The sequence below is a fragment of the Aethalodelphis obliquidens genome, unplaced genomic scaffold, assembly GCF_003676395.1.
Source record: "Aethalodelphis obliquidens isolate GAN/ISIS:26980383/991018 unplaced genomic scaffold, ASM367639v1 scaffold4, whole genome shotgun sequence".
Taxonomy (NCBI): Eukaryota; Metazoa; Chordata; class Mammalia; order Artiodactyla; family Delphinidae; genus Aethalodelphis; species Aethalodelphis obliquidens.
This window is the reverse complement of record NW_020837948.1, coordinates 39,488,504-39,507,939: the sequence shown is the minus strand read 5'-3', so window position 1 is coordinate 39,507,939 and position 19,436 is coordinate 39,488,504. Positions and strand designations below refer to the sequence as shown.

Below are 19,436 nucleotides of genomic sequence, written 5' to 3'. Positions count from 1 at the left end.
GGTGGGAAGGACATTGATTTTAGGGAGATGAAAGAAAGAATGAGCGATGAGATACCAAAGCAAGGCAGGGCGGAGGTCTTGATGTGTAGGGGCACAGACCGAGAGAACAACATCTAGACATAATGGCTGCTTGTAATAAGAAGGAATTCATGGGTGTTGCAGAGATTAGCTGTGGGCCCTGGGAGAGGCAACCAAGAGCAGGGAAGAAAGAGAAGGGCAGTCCTGGATTCAGATCTCAGTGCTGTGCTTTACTGTGTGACCTGGGAAGTTACTCAACCTCTCTGAGCCTTGCTTGTCACATCTCTAAGTGAGATTAATATTATCAATATTAATATTATTTATGCTTTTCTGAAAAAGGATATAACACATAAAGTGTCTGGCACAGAGCAGATGTTTAGTATATGATCTGTGTTATGTTATAATGTATTCATTTTAAAGTCTGTAATATTATTGAATTTTATAAAGATATATGAGGAGTTTTTCTTTCTTTCTAAACCCCCACCAGAATAAAGAAAATAAATCATTAATGTCAGCTGTACCCGTTGAATCCAAACCAAGTGAACCCTCTGGAAAGGTATGAAGATAGCAGTGCCTTTTTACATATTTATTCATAGTGTCCGTGTCTCTCGTGATCTGACTTCTTGAGGGTAAACAATATGAGGTGAGGGTAACTTAAAGGACCTTTTTAATGAATTATTGTTTGAAGCTAATATGACTGGGTTGAAAGTGGGATTTTCTCACGTATGTTTGTAACATTTTACATTCTAACCCTGTGTTCTGGAAACTCCAGTTATGTCTCATGGAGTTTACATTCCAGTTTCCCTCCTGCAAATGCACCTTCTCTAACCAGAGGTATCACTAAAGAATGCCAGGCACTTCTTCATTCTGAAATTCCCAATTGAATCAGTCTAAAGCTAACAGGCCTCACATTCTATTACACAATCAGGTGAGTTCCTAAAGTTGTAGTGGAAATATGGTAGTTGCAAAAAAAAATGTAAACAATCATTTCCAAGCTGAGTTAGATAGTAAAGGGTCTTTCCTCAAATTGTTTTCCCCTTCAAATGTAGCTTATTCTTCACAATGAATCATTCTTAACCTCAAAAACAGGATGGAAGCACTCTTTCATTCATTATACTGAGTTAAGCCCATATTGACAGAATAAACTGTCACTTCTTGTAAATTTAACGTCTCTTTCAGGGAATTTCTATTTGTAAGCATCTTCAGACAAGCAAGTAAACAAAAAGCCACAAATGAATAAAAGAACACAGGGCAATCCATTTTTGAAATATATTTTATTTGGTAGAGGTGGAAACGATTGATAAGCAAAAATACTAAGCATTTCCTCTCTTGCATATAGCAACATGATTATAATTCTCTGTAGTTTGTTTCCTTTTTTCTTTAAACTATCAGTACAGTGGTCTGGCAGCTTTAATGAACCATACGCTTGTCCATGTAGTTCATGCCTTTAGACTTATTGAAATTGTGGTTCTTAACCTGAATGTGGCTTTCTGTCTTGCCAACCTAGAATCTGTACTCTGGGACTTTAAATAATAAGTTCTATTACAGACGAGATTTTAACCATTTAAGAACTTTTGGTGTTTGGTGTTTTTCTACACAGAATTTTTTTTTTCGGTAGTTAAAAAATCAAAATGAAATATGTATAACAAATAACATTTACATACCTGCTCTTTTTGTTTTCCAGTTAGGCATGGATGTGGCTTTGGACGACTTAATAGACACTTTAGGAGAACCTGAAGAAACCAAAGAAGATGATACAACATATACTGGACCTGAAGTTTTGGTAAGTGATCTTGATGTCGATAAAGATTCATACTTAATGAGTAGGAGAGCTAGTAGGTCATGGTCATGATGCACAAAAGAATATATAGTGTTCTGTCACTTGGAGAGAAACAGTATGCTGTCAGTATCAGTAATAGCAACTGAAAATTAGTGTTGTGGATGGAAACTGTCCTAAGGTGGCTATGCGATTCCGTTGGTCAGCAAATACTGATTGATTGTCTCTGCTGAGACTGCAGCTGGGATATAGTCTGTTGGGTCACAGAGACTTATTTTCTTTCTTCGAGGCTTAAGTCCAGTGGCCTTCGACTTATTTTAGTTTCTAGATATTTCCCATCCTATCACTTGAACTTATCTTGATTTCTAGATATTTTCTATCCTCAGTTCATCTCTATTCCTGATTCATGAAAAGCAAGAAAGTTATGTTCCTTGGCATTAATAAAAGACATTCCATAGACTGTAAGAAAATATTGCAACAGTCATAACAAAGGATTTGTTTCTAGAATTTATGAAGATTTTTTAAAACTGAGAAAAAGACAACCCAATAGAAAATTAGGAGAAAATTTGGCCAATAGACACATGAAAGTCTCCCTAGTAATTAGGAAAATGGTACTAAAACACAGAGAGATAGCACTTCATACTCATCTGATTGGCAGAAGTGTAAAAGTCTGACAACTGGCCCAGAGCCTGTGGATGTCACATGAAGATGTGCACACCCTCTAACCAGCAACCCCACGTCTAGAGAGACTTGCTGAAGGGAGCCTTGCCCAGGTGTATAAGGAGTTCTAAGAACAGGTGAAACATTTGGAAATGATTTTGTTCAACAGGAGACAAGATGATATATTGGCACACTTTATAGCGGTTAAAATGGCTTATTCATGTATCAAGATGGATAACATTACAAAAATATAACTTTGAATAAAAATAGTACATTACCAAATGACATAAGAATTTGATACCATTTATATAACACTTGAAAATAGGCAAAGTAATGGTGTATATTGATTATGGGTATCTACATGTGGAATAATTGTTTTAAAATATACTCAACTTTACATTGATGGATGTGATAAAGTTCAGGATGATGGCTATCTCTGGAAAACAAGGAAGAGGAATTGGATTGGAGAGTGCTAAAAAAGAAACATCACTCTGATTTTTTTCTTATTACGTACGAAATAACTAGATTTGTTGAGTTATATAGAAATTCAGTTATCAACTGCTCTTTTGTAGGTATAGAAATATTAGATAATGAAAAATATTTTTAAATAAAATGCATTTTATATATGAATGAAATTTAATATAGTGGTTTGAATATTTTATAGCATTACTAATGGGTTAGCCAAGTAAATATGGGCAAGTATTTGTGGAAACCTAGAATTTCAGAGTTGTGTAAAATATTGGCTTCTAAATGATTTATATTTACTCTCGATAGTTCCATAAATTAATAATGCAATAGTACTTTGGTTTAAGAATATGTGTATAACATTCTCAGCTAATATCCTTATGTGTACGGTTTTCTTCTAGGATCTGATGAGTTCTACTTACATAGAGGAATTGGGTAAAAGAGAAGTCACACTTCCTCCAAAATATAGGGAACTTTTAAATGTAAGTTAAACAATTATTTACTTATACTTTATTGTTTCTTTTTTGGAATTATAATTTTTATCACATTAATATATCCAGTTTTTTTTAACTTAGATAATATAATGGGCATGCAAAATTGTCATTACTCTGAAGCTCACTGTATTACTTTGGTAGGGCTGCCATATCAGAGTATCACAGACTGTATGGCTTAAACAGCAGAAACCTACTGTCTCACAATTCTGGGGGCTAGAAGACTGGAATCAAGATGTGGGCAGGGTTGGCTCCTTCTGAAGGCTGTGAGAGGAAGATCTGTCTCAGGCCTCTCTCCTTGGTCTATAGATACCTACATGTGGAGTAATTCCACATCTTCTATGTGTACATATCTGCATGTTGTCTTTTCTCTACGTGGATCTCTGGGTCATTTCCCCCTTTTATAGGAACACTGGTCCTATTGAATTAGGGCCCCCTTTAATGTTCTCATTTAACCTTAATCACCTCTTTAAAGGCCCTGTCTTCAAACACAGTCATTCTGAGGTTCTAGGGGTTAGGACTTCAGCATATGAATTTTGGGAGGACACAACTCAGCCTATAGCATTCACTGAGCTATGCATTTTGCCAATTGTAAGGATTAATTTTGCCTTCTCAGCATCATCAAATTAATATTTGTTTCAGAAAAAAGAAGGGATCACAGGGCCTCCTCCAGACTCTTCGGTGAGTTCACATAACTGTCTTCTAAGATCAGATTTAACACTTTTTATATCTTTGGTTGGGGGGATAGAGTTATCAATTCTATATTTTGGGATTATGACTATATTAATCTCTAACTCAGATGAAGTTTCCATCTGTTCAGAGAACGGGGGTGGGCCTGGGGGTTGTTTCAATGCGTGTTTATTTCCTAAGTAGTTTTTTTGAGGGAAAGAAGCATGGGGACAAGAAAGTTTTAGGATAAATTAAATGTTAATAAAAATAGGATGAGGATATCCTAACATGTAATATGTTGAGAAGAGAGAAACAGGAAAATAATATTTATTGAGCATCCAGTTTCCTCCCAAACATAGGCTTTCATCTGAGTTATTTCGTTGATCATCTCATTTGGTAGTCAAGGAATTGCAAAAGTACATTCTTCGTTTGCTGGGTTTATAATCTGATCTGTCACTTGAATGATTCCGGCGTGTGACCCATCATGCTGCCTGTTTCTTTAGAAACCCCTGGGGCCCGATGATGCCATAGATGCCTTGTCATCAGACTTCACCTGCAGTTCTCCTACGGCTGATGGGAAGAAAACCAAGAAAGAGGTATTGTTTTTAATGTAATGAGGGAAACTTTTAGAAACCATCTCATACTTTAAGACAACAACAACTTTTTAGTTCTGGTTATTACGATTTGGTTAATACGTTTCCTTCTGCTGTAAGTCAAATCTTTTGTATTTTGTTTTTCAGAAGTCTACAGGAGAGGTTTTAAAAGCTCAGTCAGCTGAAGTAATCAAAAGCGCTGCTCCACCCAAGGAGAAAAAAAGAAAGGTGGAAGAGGTATAAAAAAATTACTTCTTTAAAATTAAGCACGGTCCGCCTGACAGCAGTTGCTCTCATGAGGCTCATCTAGCTGACTGGGGAGAACCCCAATAGTGCATCCCACCTACTGAGCATCTTTGCTCCCTCGGGCCTGTGTAGAATAGTGAAACCAGTCAGGGTTATATTGGTCATCTCCAGGCAGGCCTGCTCTGTTTCTACAAATGCTTAGGGGTGATTTCAGCACACTTGCCTTGGTTGTGGAATAAGATTATCTCACCAACACACTACACAGAAGAGCAGGATCCCAGAGGAACTGCACTCTTGGGACATGAAATCTTCAACTTGATTTTCTAAAGGAGTTTGAGTCCTGTGAATCACTAGGGGGATGTTGTTATAGCTGCTTCTCTCCACCTTAACCACAGTTGACTATAACTTAATTCTTGTGAATCCTGAAAGGTGGCACTGCAGCTCTGGGCTGGATGAGAAAACATGCCCCATCTGCAGGTGGTCCAGCCGCTTCAGGGCCCCCTGCTTCCTGGGCTTAGCTGTCGTGCTGAAGGACAGGGTTGTCAGAAGTCATTTTTAGAGACATTTTTAGAAAAAGAAAAGCAGGATACTGAAAGTTTACTTCTTGCAGCTTTTATTTTGATATGAGTATTTTATAATATAATTATTATTACAGTAACACTTCTAGCTTGCTAAGTAAGAGGTGAAGTGTACCTCTGAGAGCACTGTTACTGTAGAAACGAGTCCTAAGCCCCAGTTTTAACTCACTGGTAAGTTCTTTCTTTCTCTCTTTTACTAGGTTTTAAATAAAATTGCCTTCCTAGAGTCCTTCCCCAATCCACAACTTATTCTTAGAGATTTAAAATTTTGAATTTCACAAAGAAATGGGTGGATTGTTCAGGTTGAGGAGATGTTTTCTTTTTAATGTACAGAATTTTTTTTTCCCTCACAGGACACAATGAGTGATCAGGCACTCGAGGCTCTGTCAGCTTCGCTGGGCAGCCGGAAGCCAGAACCTGAGCTCGACCTCAGCTCCATTAAGGAAGTCAATGAGGTACTGACCTTGGAGTTCACATACAAAACCTGTTAGTCTTCAGGTTACAAGGTTACAAAGCTAATGCATTACACATGTTTAGAATTCTTGTACCATTTTTATCTTCTTAGAGATTTTAAATGAACTGTTCTTTGTCCTGCCTTACTTTCAGGGTCTGGCTAATTTAGATATTTATTGCTGGGGAGTTAGCAACCAGAAAGGATATTTCAGTGTTTGTCTTGTTAACCATCTAGAATTTTAATACTTAAAATGAACACTAATCTTCTTTGCCAATTCTCAAACGACACCTGACTAAACAAGATAACAACGAAGGCAGTGGCCTGGTGACAAATAGTTTTGTCCGCTCTCATGGAAATTGGACATTTGTATTTTCAAAACGTTCCAGGTGCTTCTCTTTATAAGGAGAGAAGGATGGTTGCAGATGGGGTGGGAGATCCTTTTTATAACTATGGGGGAAAATGTTGAAAACTTGTCCCAAATTAGAATAAAATCAAGCAACAATTACTTTATAACTGGATTTGCCACGTGTTTAGAGTGTGATGCTGGGGAGAGTTTACCCCACCACACGCCAAGACCTTAACAAGCCTTACGAGCCCAGGCAAGCTTGTATTTGGCGGAAGAGAGTGTTCATATTAAATTTCAATTTTTAAAGAATTGTTGAACTGAGTCCTCTGGGGAAAAAGAGGAGGGAAGGCATAGAGCCGCCCTGCGGGCATCCTTGGCCAGGCAGTGTGGTGGTGGGGACCCTCAGGGGCACCAGCCTGTCAGCTCAGGGTGGGAGCTGGCACTTGTCGCTGTCACAATGCTGCTGCCTCCGCTGTCACTTCCTGTTCTGAGTCACCGGGGAAGGTGAGTCTCACTGACTCCCAGCAACGCCCCCTGAGTCTGGGACTGCCCTGGTCTGAAATGGGCCAGTTTCTATCTTCGACTTTCTCTGAGGTCTTGCCGGGCGCAGTGTGGTACGACAGGCTTTGCGAAGGCGAACACAAGGGAGCAGGGGAAGCAGTCCTTGTCCTCCAGGACCAAGTAATGTATTGGGAGAAAGGGAAACTTTGATGACAACATAGTGCGAGGTGCACAATGTCTCAAGGAAAGGTTGGTCCTGGCAGGACCCTGGCGGTCCACCACCGAGGGCTGCATGGCAGCCGGCCAATGGCACATCTGCCTCAGGCTGTTTACAGATGGTTAAGGTGATTTAAGAAGATGATAATTTGGGGGCAGAAAGTATAAACATAATCCCAGGATGAAAAGACTCTTAGAGTGACTAAAATCAGATAGGTAGGTGTGAAAAAGTTATGTGAAAATAACTTTTAAACAGTTTGGGTTTAGGGGGATGCATACAAATGTATTAAATTTCCTCTGGAAAGTTAGCAAACTCCTAAAATTTGAACAAAAAGGACTATTCTACTCTTAACACTAGTTTTCCTTTTTAATTGTGTACAAAGTATAAAGATTCTCCAATCCTCTGGATTCTTAAGTTGAATTTTTAGTACCTGATGGTGAATTCACTACTTCCTGGGTAGTCTGCTGTGATAAGGCTCATAAAGGTCGACATGCTATAGGAGTCCACGGCCCCTCCAGCACGTTCCGCACCAGATGATGCTTCAGAGAAGAGGTCCATGCCTACTTGTCATTCTCATAATGTATCATAATGCATTGATTCTGTAGTGATACCTCATTATTAATCTCCCCTATTTCTAGTGTAGTTACCTAGTCTGGAACTATTTCAATTCAGGGGATGTTTGTTTTCACCTCCTACTGGATACAAACCACAATGCAGTCATTTAAAGAATATAAAGATCAAAGAATAGAAAGGATCTAGCTGTGCAGGTGACTCGCTGTCCACAAGCCTAAGTGGAGAGGACAGTCCTATACAGGTGACGCTTTCATGAGGACTGTTTTATAGCCAATGACCTCACAAATCCCTGACCTGGGGAGTACCACTATATAACAGGACTTACTTCATATCCTGCAGTAGAATGTAACGGGAAATATTTTTTTAAAAATCCTTTCATCCCAGTTATTATTCTATAGAACAATACAACTATAATTCCAAAGCCTAGAAAAGTACCTGGCTTATTAAAAGTGCTCATCAAATATTTTAAAATTAATCAACTAACTAAGCATTCAATGGAGAACCACAATCTTAGGCTGAGATGTAGATGGGAGCAACAGGCTGAGCTAGAATCAGATAAATACCCACTCCACCGCCCCCCCAAGCACACACAATTTTGTGCCCAGGAGCTCCTTGATTTGTGATTTAAATCCATACCTTGATACAGGTACAAATTATTACATATCATGGAACTTTGCATTACCCACCAGGAGTTTAAAATCAAATGTTATATCCTAGCAGCCACTGATCTGCCATGGAACTGCACTTTTATTTGTAATGCATTTGGTTGTGCATGGTTCAGTAATCCAGTGACGTCTTGGTGTTACTGAAGGGAGTTCTTTTAAAAGCAGTAAAACCAGGGCCTCCCTGGTGGCGCAGTGGTTAAGGATCCTCCTGCCAATGCAGGGGACACGGGTTCGAGCCCTGGTCCGGGAAGATCCCACATGCCGCGGAGCAACTAAGCCCATGTGCCACAACTACTGAGTGTGTACTCTAGAGCCCGTGCTCCGCAGCAAGAGAAGCCACTGCAATGAGAAGCCCATGCACCACAAAGAAGAGTAGCCCCCGCTCGCCACAACTAGAGAAAGCCCGCACGCAGCAATGAAGACCCAATGCAGCCAAAAATAAATAAATTAAATAAGTTTTTTTTTTTTTAAAAAAAAGGGAAAACTAATTATCCTTGGATCAGCCAAGATTTGTGATGGGATGCCTCTCCCCTTTCTGAACCGTGTTTAACATTCGTGAGAATTCGTTGTTTTCTCCCCCTTAGATAACTGCCTCTTTCAGTGCGACAGGTGGAGGCTGTAAAATGATTGCAGCCAGCTTGTGCACTGTGCTGACCTTTCTTCAAAGGATATCTTATTTAATTTTCTCTGCTGCTCCTTCCTTACAAGTCAGCAAGCTAGGTAAGGATTCTTAGTAGCCCCATTTTACAGCTCAAGAAACTGAGCCGAAGAAAGCCTAGGTGGCTTCCCAAGGTCATACAGACAGGGCAGGGACACCTCCCTGGGATTCCTGGCTGTGTTGTTTTTTTGTCCATCACCCTACACTGCCTTCCTCCTAACGGCTCACTGGGCACTTTAATCTGATTTGGTCTCCTCCACGACACCCATGGATAAAGTGATGTCTTATTTCACATGTATTATCGCAATGCTTATTTTTTTTCTCCACCTTCCTCAGGCAAAAGCCAAAGAAGAGAAACTAAAGAAGTGTGGTGAAGATGAGAAAACAGTCCCACCAGAGTATAGATTAAAACCAGCCACGGTACGTTGTTTGCCACGGTGCGTGACAGCAGCTCACTCCTCCTGCCTTCGCATCGCATTTTGTCCTGTCTGTCCCCATGATGCTTAAGGACGTGTCTGATATTAACTCTGAAGACCCTGAATGCTTTATTCTCTGTCTTCTACAGTTGGACCCTTTAAAAGAGGGTTTCCTAAGTAATGACCGTGTGGTTATTAAAATTCCCTCAAATTCAAGTGTTTCAACTATTAACCATGCTTGACATAGGTCCTTAACCTTAAAGCAGAGGAATAATTTGGGAGTAATATTTTCTCTAACTGCTATATGGATAAAAGCACATAGATCTTCTAAGTGGTAGATAAACATACAATGATTTACCAGTATCCTCAGTGAAGATGGTTTTGTTATTGTTGGTTTCAGTTTGACGTGAGGATGGTGGACTTATTCCTGTACTTATATTTGTAATTTATCTTTGAAATAATACACATAAACATATGGTGGAAAATAGCTACAATGCTTATATATGGAAAGTTTCTCATTTTTTAGAAACATTCTAAATTGTGAATTCTGAAAAACCAGTTTTATAGGAATGATATCTTACCTCTTCACCCTGGGTTAGAGAACTGAAGCTTTTTTCAGTCTTTCATTGATGCAGCTGCATCTTTCTAGCCAAAGAACTTTTTTAAAAATTCTACTTCCTTATCCAAAAGATGGAAATTATTTTTCAGTAATTTTTTAATTTTATTTTATTTATTTATTTTTGCCTGCACTGGGTCTTCATTGCCACGCGCGGGTTTTCTCTAGGTGTGGCGAGCAGGGGCTACTCTTTGTTGCGGTGCGCGGGCTTCCCGTTGTGGTGGCTTCTCTTGTTGTGGAGCACGGGCTCTAGGCATGCAGGCTTCAGTAGTTGTGGCACGCGGGCTCAGGATTGTGGCTCGTGGGCTCTAGAGCACAAGCTCAGTAGTTGTGGCACACGGGCTTAGTTGCTCTGCGGCATGTGGGATCTTCCCGGACCAGGGCTTGAATTCCCCATGTCCCCTGCATTTTGGCAGGTGGGTTCTTAACCACTGTGCCACCAGGGAAGTCCCTTCAGTAACTTTTAAAGAAAAGTAATTGCATTATATTTTATAGCATTTGGTTTCCTGATTTTTACAGCTCAACTCCTTATTCTGATACTTTCTAAATAAATTAATTTGAAACACAAACTCACTCAGATATATGGCAAAAAAAAAAAACAATCTCTCCTCTCATATCCTGGAATTTCTAAAACAAACTTAATGGGACAAGAAAGCAAAATTTTCTATTCATTTTAAATGTATTTTTAATTTCATTTTACAGGATAAAGATGGAAAACCACTCTTGCCAGATGTTGAAGAAAAACCCAAGGTTAGGAAATAAGTGTTTTTTGGTACTTAGAAAACAATAGAACTGTAAGGTATAAACAGATAATTTTGACAGACCAGATCTCACTGTAGAGACTTGCATGACAGCCTACTATTAAGGAAAGAGGAACTTTTGACAGCAACACCTGGCTTAGATCTCTGACTCTTTTTCGCATATTTTAATGATTATTTATCTCATGAATTATTACTAAAATATTACAAATTTACAGGTGATGTTCGTTGAACATTAGGAGCCGATATCAAGAGGGCCCTTAAATTAGGTTGTTAGCACTTGGTTTGATCCTAATTACAGCATCAGGTGCTCTAATGATTCTATGCTGCCTTTACTTAATTTGGTGTTAATCAGCATAGTTACCTATCATGATGATATTAAGCAACTACATTTATTAGTCACTTACTATGTGCCTGACACTACACTAAATGCTGTTGTGTGTTATCATTTTGAGTCCTCACTGAATGAGGAAGGCACTATTATTATTCCCATTTTACAGGTGAGGAAATTGAGACACAGAAGGATTCTGTAAATAGCCCAAAGTCAAACAGCTAGGGAATAGCGAGGCTAGGACTCGAAACTCTGTCTCTCCAACCCTGGGGCCCAGCTTCTGAATTACATGCCATTCTGTCATAGATCAGAGCATGTGGAGATTTTGACTAATTACAGTAAACGAATAATACCACTTCACCTGAAGGAACTAGGGATAGCAGAACTTTCCTGCCAAAACCGCATGTAGCCATAGGGAAGGAGTATATGATCTATGTTTCCTCTGACTTATTCATAAGGAAAGTCGCTGGAAGTAGGAAAAACCATCACATAAGGAAAAATGATAAAGATCTTCATTGGAACAAACAGGCAATCTTATTTGAGCAAAATTATTCTGAAATTGAAGTATCAGGAAAACTTTTAACTAAATAAACCATTAACATGTTTGTGGTACTGAGGTGTTTAGTATTCCTTATTTGTTGCATGACACTTACCTTACATTGATAAATGAAACATATACCCTGTATAAATTAACTTTTGGTTTTAGATCCTAAAATATGACATAATATGTGTTTACCAGAAAACCTTTTTCTCTATGAAAGCTTTTTTCTTTTCTCAAAGTAAAAATAATTTTCTTCATATTATATAATATTTCTTATGTTACAGCCCCTGAGTGAATCAGAACTCATTGATGAACTTTCAGAAGATCTTGACCAATCTAAGTGTAAAGAAAAACAATCTAAGCCAACTGAAAAAACAGAAGTACGTTTCTAAAAATAAAAATCGCTAGTTTTTGTTGTTTTTTAATGTTTGTCTATAATCTTAAAAATGTGAGACCAAAACTTTTAACAGGAAGTGGCTGATAAAAAGGCCCATTTTGCCATCTTTTTTCACATGCAGTTTTCATCTTGCCTGTTTCTGGATGTGCTTTATTTTCCCGGGCTGACCCTCATATTCTTGCAGTTTAAGTCCTTTAGTTAATTATTCCTTCAGGAAGGCATTCACACCCATGCTTTTCTTTCCATTCCTGCTTCTGTAACTGACCTAGTTAAAGTTGTCATCACTCGTCACCTCAAGATGGCAATGGCCTGTGTCTTTGGTCTCCTTCCAGCCCATCCCATATGTCCACCGGCATTATTCTTTCTCAAGCATGTTTGTAGCCACAACATTCCCCTGCTCCAACCCTCAGGAGTTCCCATTCTCTACAAAAAAGTTCCTGCTCATGTATTTGGGCCCCAGCTTCCTTTCATGCCAAGATGTGTCCCCCTATCACTAAACTCAGATTGTAAGTACTTGTGTGTTTTCCAAGGCTTTTCTCATATGGTTCCTTCTGCATAGAATAACCTCTCCAAATTCTAGATCAACTAAAATCGTAGTCATCCCTTTAAGGCTCAGCTAAAATATGGCCTTTGTCTCCTGCATTTCCCTCCCCAAACCTTACCACCCTTCCAACTCTTGTTAAGCAGAATACAACACACCAGGGAGGTCTGTCATGCTTTCTTTATATATCCCTGTTGAGGCATGTTGCAAACAAGATTTTAGCTGCACTGGTCTTTACTTCTAACATTTATACATATTTTTAAATAGTAAATTCCTTGAAAGAAGAGCTCATGCCCTATTAATGATCATCTGCTGAGCACCTTGCATACAGGATAGGCTTCCATAAATGTCTGGATTAAAAGCAATCTGTTTGAAATTTTACTCTTGTAACAAAATAGCACAGTGATTCTCAAACTTCAGTACACATCAGGATGACGTGGAGTGTTTGTTAAGGCACACATTACTGGGTCCCAACCCCAGAATTCCCGATTTAGTATGTTGAGGTGGGGATCAAGAATTTGGATTTCTAACAAGTTCCCTGGTAGTGCTGAGGCTGCTGGTCCAGGGACCTCACTTTTAGAACCCCTGGGATAGTCTTACTACCTTGCATTTGTACGTAGCTATTTACAATTTACAGGGTGCTCTTAGATATATAAAAATGAGGTATTTAAATAAAATATTGTATTGCATTTATAATTAGTATATTATTATTGTTACATATTATATGATGGCAAATAATATAAATAATAATAGTTGATAAAATTCACTGAGCTTACTGTGTTCCCAGGTACTATGCAAAGCACTTAGCCTGTTTTATCTCATTCAAGGCCCCTATCAACCCTTGAGATATAGGTACTATAATTGTCCTCATTTTGCAGATGTGCAAACTGTGTCTCAGAGAAGTTTAGTAACCTACCTAAGGGAAGAGGTGAAACCAAGGTGGAGTAATGGTAGCTGAAGAGTTTCAACATGCCTTGACTTATTTACTGCTCAAAATCCTTGGGCATTCAAGAAAGTCATGCTCACAGCATATGGTGTAGCAGACTGTATTGTTGCTCTATCATTGTTCAGACTTAATAAATTTCTAAAAATTCGTCATTGTACCTGCTTCTTTCTGCAGGAGTCTCAGACTGCTGCCCCTACTCCTGTGGAAGCGGCCGTGCCTCGGACCTCCTTGTGTTGTGTGCAGTCGGCCCCGCCCCCGTCAGCCTCGGCGGTGAGTGGTCCTCTGGGCACTGAGAAATGTCTTGAGAAAGTAATGTTCTTCCGCCTCTGCCCTTTCTGCTGTGTATTACCGTCATATTACTTTATTCTAACAAAATAAAAATAAAATCTTAGATAGCTATATTATCCTCTGTTTAGGCTTCTGGGAGGAGCTAGAAACTCAGGCTAGATTTAAATTTTTAATTCAACTGCTGCAAACTGTTTTGTTTTGTTTTGACCTTCTGAAATTGTTTCTAGCTCCTCGGCTACTGTGGTTAATCATGCTTCTTCACATTCCTGTGTCTTTCAAGCTGATTTGGTGTCCCACAAATAGCCCGATATTACTTTTTATTGACTCTCCTGGTGGAATCATCTGTACCTTTGTCATCATGACTCCTCTCGCAACTGAAGGGAGACAGGTGGACTCACTTCCTTTCCCCTTCCTTCTTTTCTTGCCTCTCTCACTTTCTAATTTTTCTATAAAGTATGATATTTAACTAGTTGAATCTGTTTTCTTTGGAATTCAGTGAGTTTTGTTTCCATTAGCAGACAGAATCTGACTCAGAGAATAACAGCTGATGGAACTATGTTTCGTTAGTACAGACTTAGTGAATCTACACTCTGAGTAACTAAACTTGTTCTAGATGCTTTGCAATATCTTCTCATTGAATTTTCACAAGGACACTGTGAAGGCTGTTCTGATCATGTCTCTTATAAACGAGGGCAATGAACTTCGAGTTGACCTTGAGCAATTCACTTGACCTTTCAGAACCTCAGCTGAGATGTAAGATATGGCCCCTGCTCTCAGCCCCCTTCAGGTCTAGTTTGGATATGGGCCAGGTTCAGGCTTACAGTTTAGTTTGATCATTCTCATATGGGAAAAGGGCAGCAGGAACATGGGTGAAGGAACTGCTTTCCAGGAGGAACTCGAAAAGGTTTGCAGGTGGAGGACAGGATCCTGCTGAGAAGTGGGAACAGCACGGTTTTCCTGGGGAGACCAGCAAACCCAGGACAGCCCAGCGCAGAGGTGTGGAGCCCTTCAGGTATTGGGGTATGTGCATTTAGTTGTTTGAGAGAAGAGGGCCTTGAAGAAGATGTAGGACAAGAGTCCTGGGTACCCTGAGTGGCTGCTTCCTGCCAGGGAAATCCTGGGTGCCAGCTGCGAGTCCCCTCACAGTCCAGGGTCTCCCTCCTGCCTTAGGACGTGACCTCCTTTTTATTTGGCGGGAGAGTCTCAGGGTACCCTCCAAAAACTTTTACATTGTGGTATTCAGGCACAGGCCACAGTGGTAAAGAACAGGAGAGGAAGAGAGAATCTGGGAAGAGACTGGTAGAGGAAGTAGGCACAGGCAGTGATTGGAATCAAAAAGACAGTAGCCAATATTCCAGGGCAGAACTCTTGTGACCTAAACATGTGTCATCTACCTGTTGTGTCAACTGTGACTGCCAGGGCCTTAGAGCCGAGTTAGTTCCTTTCCAGCTTTATCCTGACTGTAGAGAGTTGAGCATTGGATTTTTAATGGAGAGGAAAAAATAAAAATAAAAAAAAGAGCTCTTGTTTTTCTGTTCTCTGACTGCCTTTCCTGGGCCTCTACTCCACCAACTCTGGTTACCACAGTTGCCGAGTTTATCATCACTGAGGTCAGTTGGCATTTCTGGGACTGTGACACCCATGGGAGCCAGAAAGAATAGCCGCAGAGTGTGATAAAGGTCAGAGAACTCAAGAGAGGCTGGAGGATCAGTGAGCAAAAGGAAACAGAAAGCCCAGGGGAAGGAGATGAATGTCTGCCCTCTGCAGTTCTTGTTGTAGAAAAAGAAAGTTTATTGAGCAAATCCAAAGACCTGAGTTCTAGTTCTGAACCTGACAACAAAAATAGAAGCTTTGGGGCTTCCCTGGTGGCGCAGTGGTTGAGAGTCCGCCTGCCGATGCAGGGGACACGGGTTTGTGCCCCGGTCCGGGAAGATCCCACATGCCGCGGAGCGGTTGGGCCCGTGAGCCATGGCCGCTGAGCCTGCGCGTCCGGAGCCTGTGCTCCGCAACGGGAGAGGCCACAACAGTGAGAGGCCCGCGTACCGCAAAAAAAAATAGAAGCTTTTGTCATTGGTCCTGTTTCCAAATTCTTTAGCTCTTAAGACTGCTGCTTCTCCTAGCTTTTCTAACTCGGTTTCACTTATTTCTTGAGCCAAAGGGCACAGGCTTGGGAAGCAGTAGTTTCCAAAGATTCTGCAGCAGAGAGTAGAAAACAGAAGTGTGAGCAGGTGACTTGGATCAGGTAGCAATCAGATTGCTTGGCTAAGACTTGGGGACCGCTGCAGCTCTTAGTTACAATCCCAAGCAGGTTGGAAACATCAGGGATGTTTGTTGCCCCCCAGAATAAAATCTATGCAGTGTCCAACCACTAGATGGTGATAAATCACTTTCCACTCGATGGCCCTTTTTTCACTGGTGATCTTTACTTTTGTGGTGCAGCTTAGCAACACTTTTCTTACTTAGGACGATGGCTAATCTATATAAAACAGAAAGACGCTTTTCCTCTAAAAGTCCAATATGTACTCCATGTGAAGTCATATTCTTTTACAATAAGAATAATCTTTGAGACTGTTTAATTCAGGAGCTTTCACACTTTTGACCAAGACCAGAGTTGGAAATTCATGGATTCTGCAACCCAGGACCCGCACAGTAGAACAACAGTTTAGTAAATGATACTTATCCTTGGTATGCATGACGCATTCTATTTTATATTCTTCATTTAAAAAAAGTCCTGACCATGAAGTACTGAATTGATTTTAAGAGCTCATCATGTATGGATCATGACCTGTGGTTTAGAAAAAGCTGGATCTGGTCCTCTCTTTAGCCCACACATAATTTATCCTTTATTTTCCCTTTATGCCGTTTATGTTCTGTGTTCATCCAGTTTCATTTTAAATACCACTGTGGTCAGAGCTCATTATTTCACAGGGAGCACATTTCATTTTCAACAACTGGACCCCAGGTAGACTGTTCTCATTGGGCCGCTCGGGTTAATAAGTCACAGGCCGTCACCTGAACTGGCGTGAATCCACTCTGACCAGTAGAAGCCACATAGAGAACGCAAGCTTCTGTGCCTCAGCAGAGGCTCAGCCGAAGCCGTTGCCTCCGGGGCCCGGCTGTTTCACTGGGAAGAGTGTCCTCTCGAGGGCTTTTCTGAAAGCTTTCCTGTGCCATCTCTAACAGTCACATAAAGATCACTTCTTTCTTCTTTCCTGGCTTTCAGCTTCTGTGTGGTGTCACCCATTCTCTTAACTTCCTAATTTCTGAACCAAAACGTGGGTTAGATCTTAAAAGTTTCTCACTGTCAGTACATAAATTGCACACACTTGATGTTTAACCTAAGAAACTTGCTCTAACTTTTAACACTTCAGGATTTTTAAACATAGATTCTAATTCAGTTGATTTTTTAGATTATTAAAAGATGACATGTGCTTCTTATCTAGGCCTGAAATAAGGCGATGCCCATCTGAATTGTTTGTTGTAGTCTCTTTTAAAAGGAATGCTTAACCACCTACTTAGTATACCCCCTGATGTGCTTTTAGAAGGGCATGGGGCCACGCGATGCTGTAGAAGCCTTGGCTGGAAGCCTGGGAATAAAGGAAGCTGGTCCAGAAGTTGGAAAGCCTGTGGAGGATAAAGTCAAGGTAATGGCAGCTCAGATACTTCTAGGAAGGAGCTATCGTTGATCGCCCTGACTCCCCAGATAACCCAGTCATTTTTAAAAATTTCCTACAACACATGGCCAGCTGTCTTTCTCTGTTATTGTGCATGTCCTGTTTAATAAGCAAACCCTGAGTGAGCATCGGTGTTTAGGTGCAGCAGTGGATGGCTGGCGTGCACGTATCAGAGTTCTGAGTCTCACCTTGTCCACCTGCAATTCCATTGCTGAGGAGTCAGGAGAGAAGTGGCACTGCCTCTACCGCTCCTCACGACTGCCTCTTAGCCCAGCAGGCTAAAAGTGGTGCTGTCTGAGCCTGCTGAACCAGGATACAGTGTCAAAGATGGAGTTGCTGTAGGAACCTAACAATGGATTTGTTGACCTCAAATTTAGTCACTCAGGCGTCCACTTTATGAGAAAAAGATGTATTAACAATGAAAATGGTTTCATTTTTATTCAGGAGAAAGCCAAAGAAGAAGATCGTGAAAAACTTGGTGAAAAAGAAGAAACAATTCCTCCTGATTATAGATTAGAAGAGGTCAAGGTAAACAGGCTGGGATCTTTTTCTAATTTATTTTAATTTATATTGAATTTCATATACATGAAAAAGGGACATGCGAACAGACCTGGGATATAAAGATCACGTTTCTTAGTATTTCTACACCAAATAGTATCAGTTCACTAATACCCTGTTTGCACACCAGCTAGGAAACTAAAATATTCCTAAGTGGCCTTTTACTCCTCCCTTAGGTGAAAGAAATATAATGTCTTAACTACCTAATTTTTGCCTGTCTAATAGGTGGCTTGTTAGAATACCAGAAGCAGAGAAAACTTAGGAAACCTTCATACAGATAGGAAAACCAAAATGAGCAACAATCACTTCCTGAGGAAAGACTTACAAACCTTAAATATAAGTTGACAGATAAGAGAGCCTACTTGACACTGAATATAGTGAGTGGTAATTGACCCATTTCTTTTCTTTTGAACGTAGCTTGTACAGACCAAGTGTCAAGGGGGAGGCCGCTACTTAAGAGATATGCCACTTTGTGGATAATGCAGGAAAATCAGATTGACGCTCCTCGTATGCAGCAGGTGTACTCGTCCATTTATTTGGCAAAGGCAGGAACTATACTGTGCTTTCCCTGATTGAAAGTTTATTATTCTGGATACCTTTAGTCTGCTTCCTTTCTGCATTTCACAATTCAGTTGAAACCATGGACTTCCTATTCATTTCGGCTTGTTTGTTTGCAAGGTTCTTAGACTATGTGGCCCTTAAGCAGCTGTCACATTTGAAAAAAGGCTGGTCAGGTGCCCGTAACTCTCTTCAGAGTAGGAGGCTGGTTACTTTCTCTCTCCTTTTGCTGAATTTTAGTAGCAGTTTTTAAGAATGCAGCTGATTAGCTTTCCTGACCGCTCTATTCTGCAGTAGTTTCATCCTTCTCTGAACTTGTTGATCCCACCCATTACTACTTACCTGTAGCTTTATAGCATTTCCAGGTGCTGGCTTGATCTCTTGTTTAAATCCTATGTTGTTCTTCTTCAGCTCTGCTCCCATCAGGCCTCTTCAATAGATTCAGCTCCCTGAGGGTAGACCACAGGTTCCCCCTTCCAGACACGCGATGATCTCAGTTTGAGTGTGGAGCAGACGTGCCCTCGCCCCTGCTCCTGTGTGTCACTTGGGAAATGTGCTGCCTTTGCAGCTAAAGGATGGTGGAGAGCAAGCCTCAGGCTGTTTCCCTCCTCACTGAACAGTGGTCAGAAGGTATATGTGAACGTGCAGAGGAGGTGGAAATGGGGGTAAAGGAGTTTGTCAAAAGGGAAGCTGGTGATACTACTCTCAACCATTGCATCGCCTTGAATTTTAACAAAACAAAAAACACCTTGACCAGTTTATCAGGAGAAGTACACGGTTGACCCTGGAGCAACACAGGTTTGAATTGTGTGGGTCCACTTATATTCGGATTTTTGCAGTAGTAACACTGCAGCACTATACCTTCTGCAGCTGGTTGAATTCATGGATGCAGAACCACAGA

At 40.5% G+C, this 19,436-nt stretch overlaps 1 protein-coding gene across 12 annotated transcripts in view; it reads left to right on the top strand.

Moving 5' to 3' along the window:
• Window positions 1–19,436, top strand: part of CAST (calpastatin) — a 128,050-nt gene that overhangs the window by 87,325 nt on the left and 21,289 nt on the right. For all 12 annotated transcript variants that reach the window (XM_027100560.1, XM_027100558.1, XM_027100562.1 and 9 more), the window contains 13 exons: window positions 506–574; window positions 1,703–1,801; window positions 3,322–3,402; window positions 4,054–4,092; window positions 4,584–4,676; window positions 4,821–4,910; window positions 5,851–5,952; window positions 9,248–9,331; window positions 10,646–10,693; window positions 11,858–11,953; window positions 13,632–13,727; window positions 17,288–17,389; window positions 17,864–17,947. In XM_027100560.1, the coding sequence (XP_026956361.1) occupies window positions 506–574; window positions 1,703–1,801; window positions 3,322–3,402; window positions 4,054–4,092; window positions 4,584–4,676; window positions 4,821–4,910; window positions 5,851–5,952; window positions 9,248–9,331; window positions 10,646–10,693; window positions 11,858–11,953; window positions 13,632–13,727; window positions 17,288–17,389; window positions 17,864–17,947 (1,083 nt within the window). The remainder of the gene's footprint in view (window positions 1–505; window positions 575–1,702; window positions 1,802–3,321; window positions 3,403–4,053; window positions 4,093–4,583; window positions 4,677–4,820; window positions 4,911–5,850; window positions 5,953–9,247; window positions 9,332–10,645; window positions 10,694–11,857; window positions 11,954–13,631; window positions 13,728–17,287; window positions 17,390–17,863; window positions 17,948–19,436) is intronic.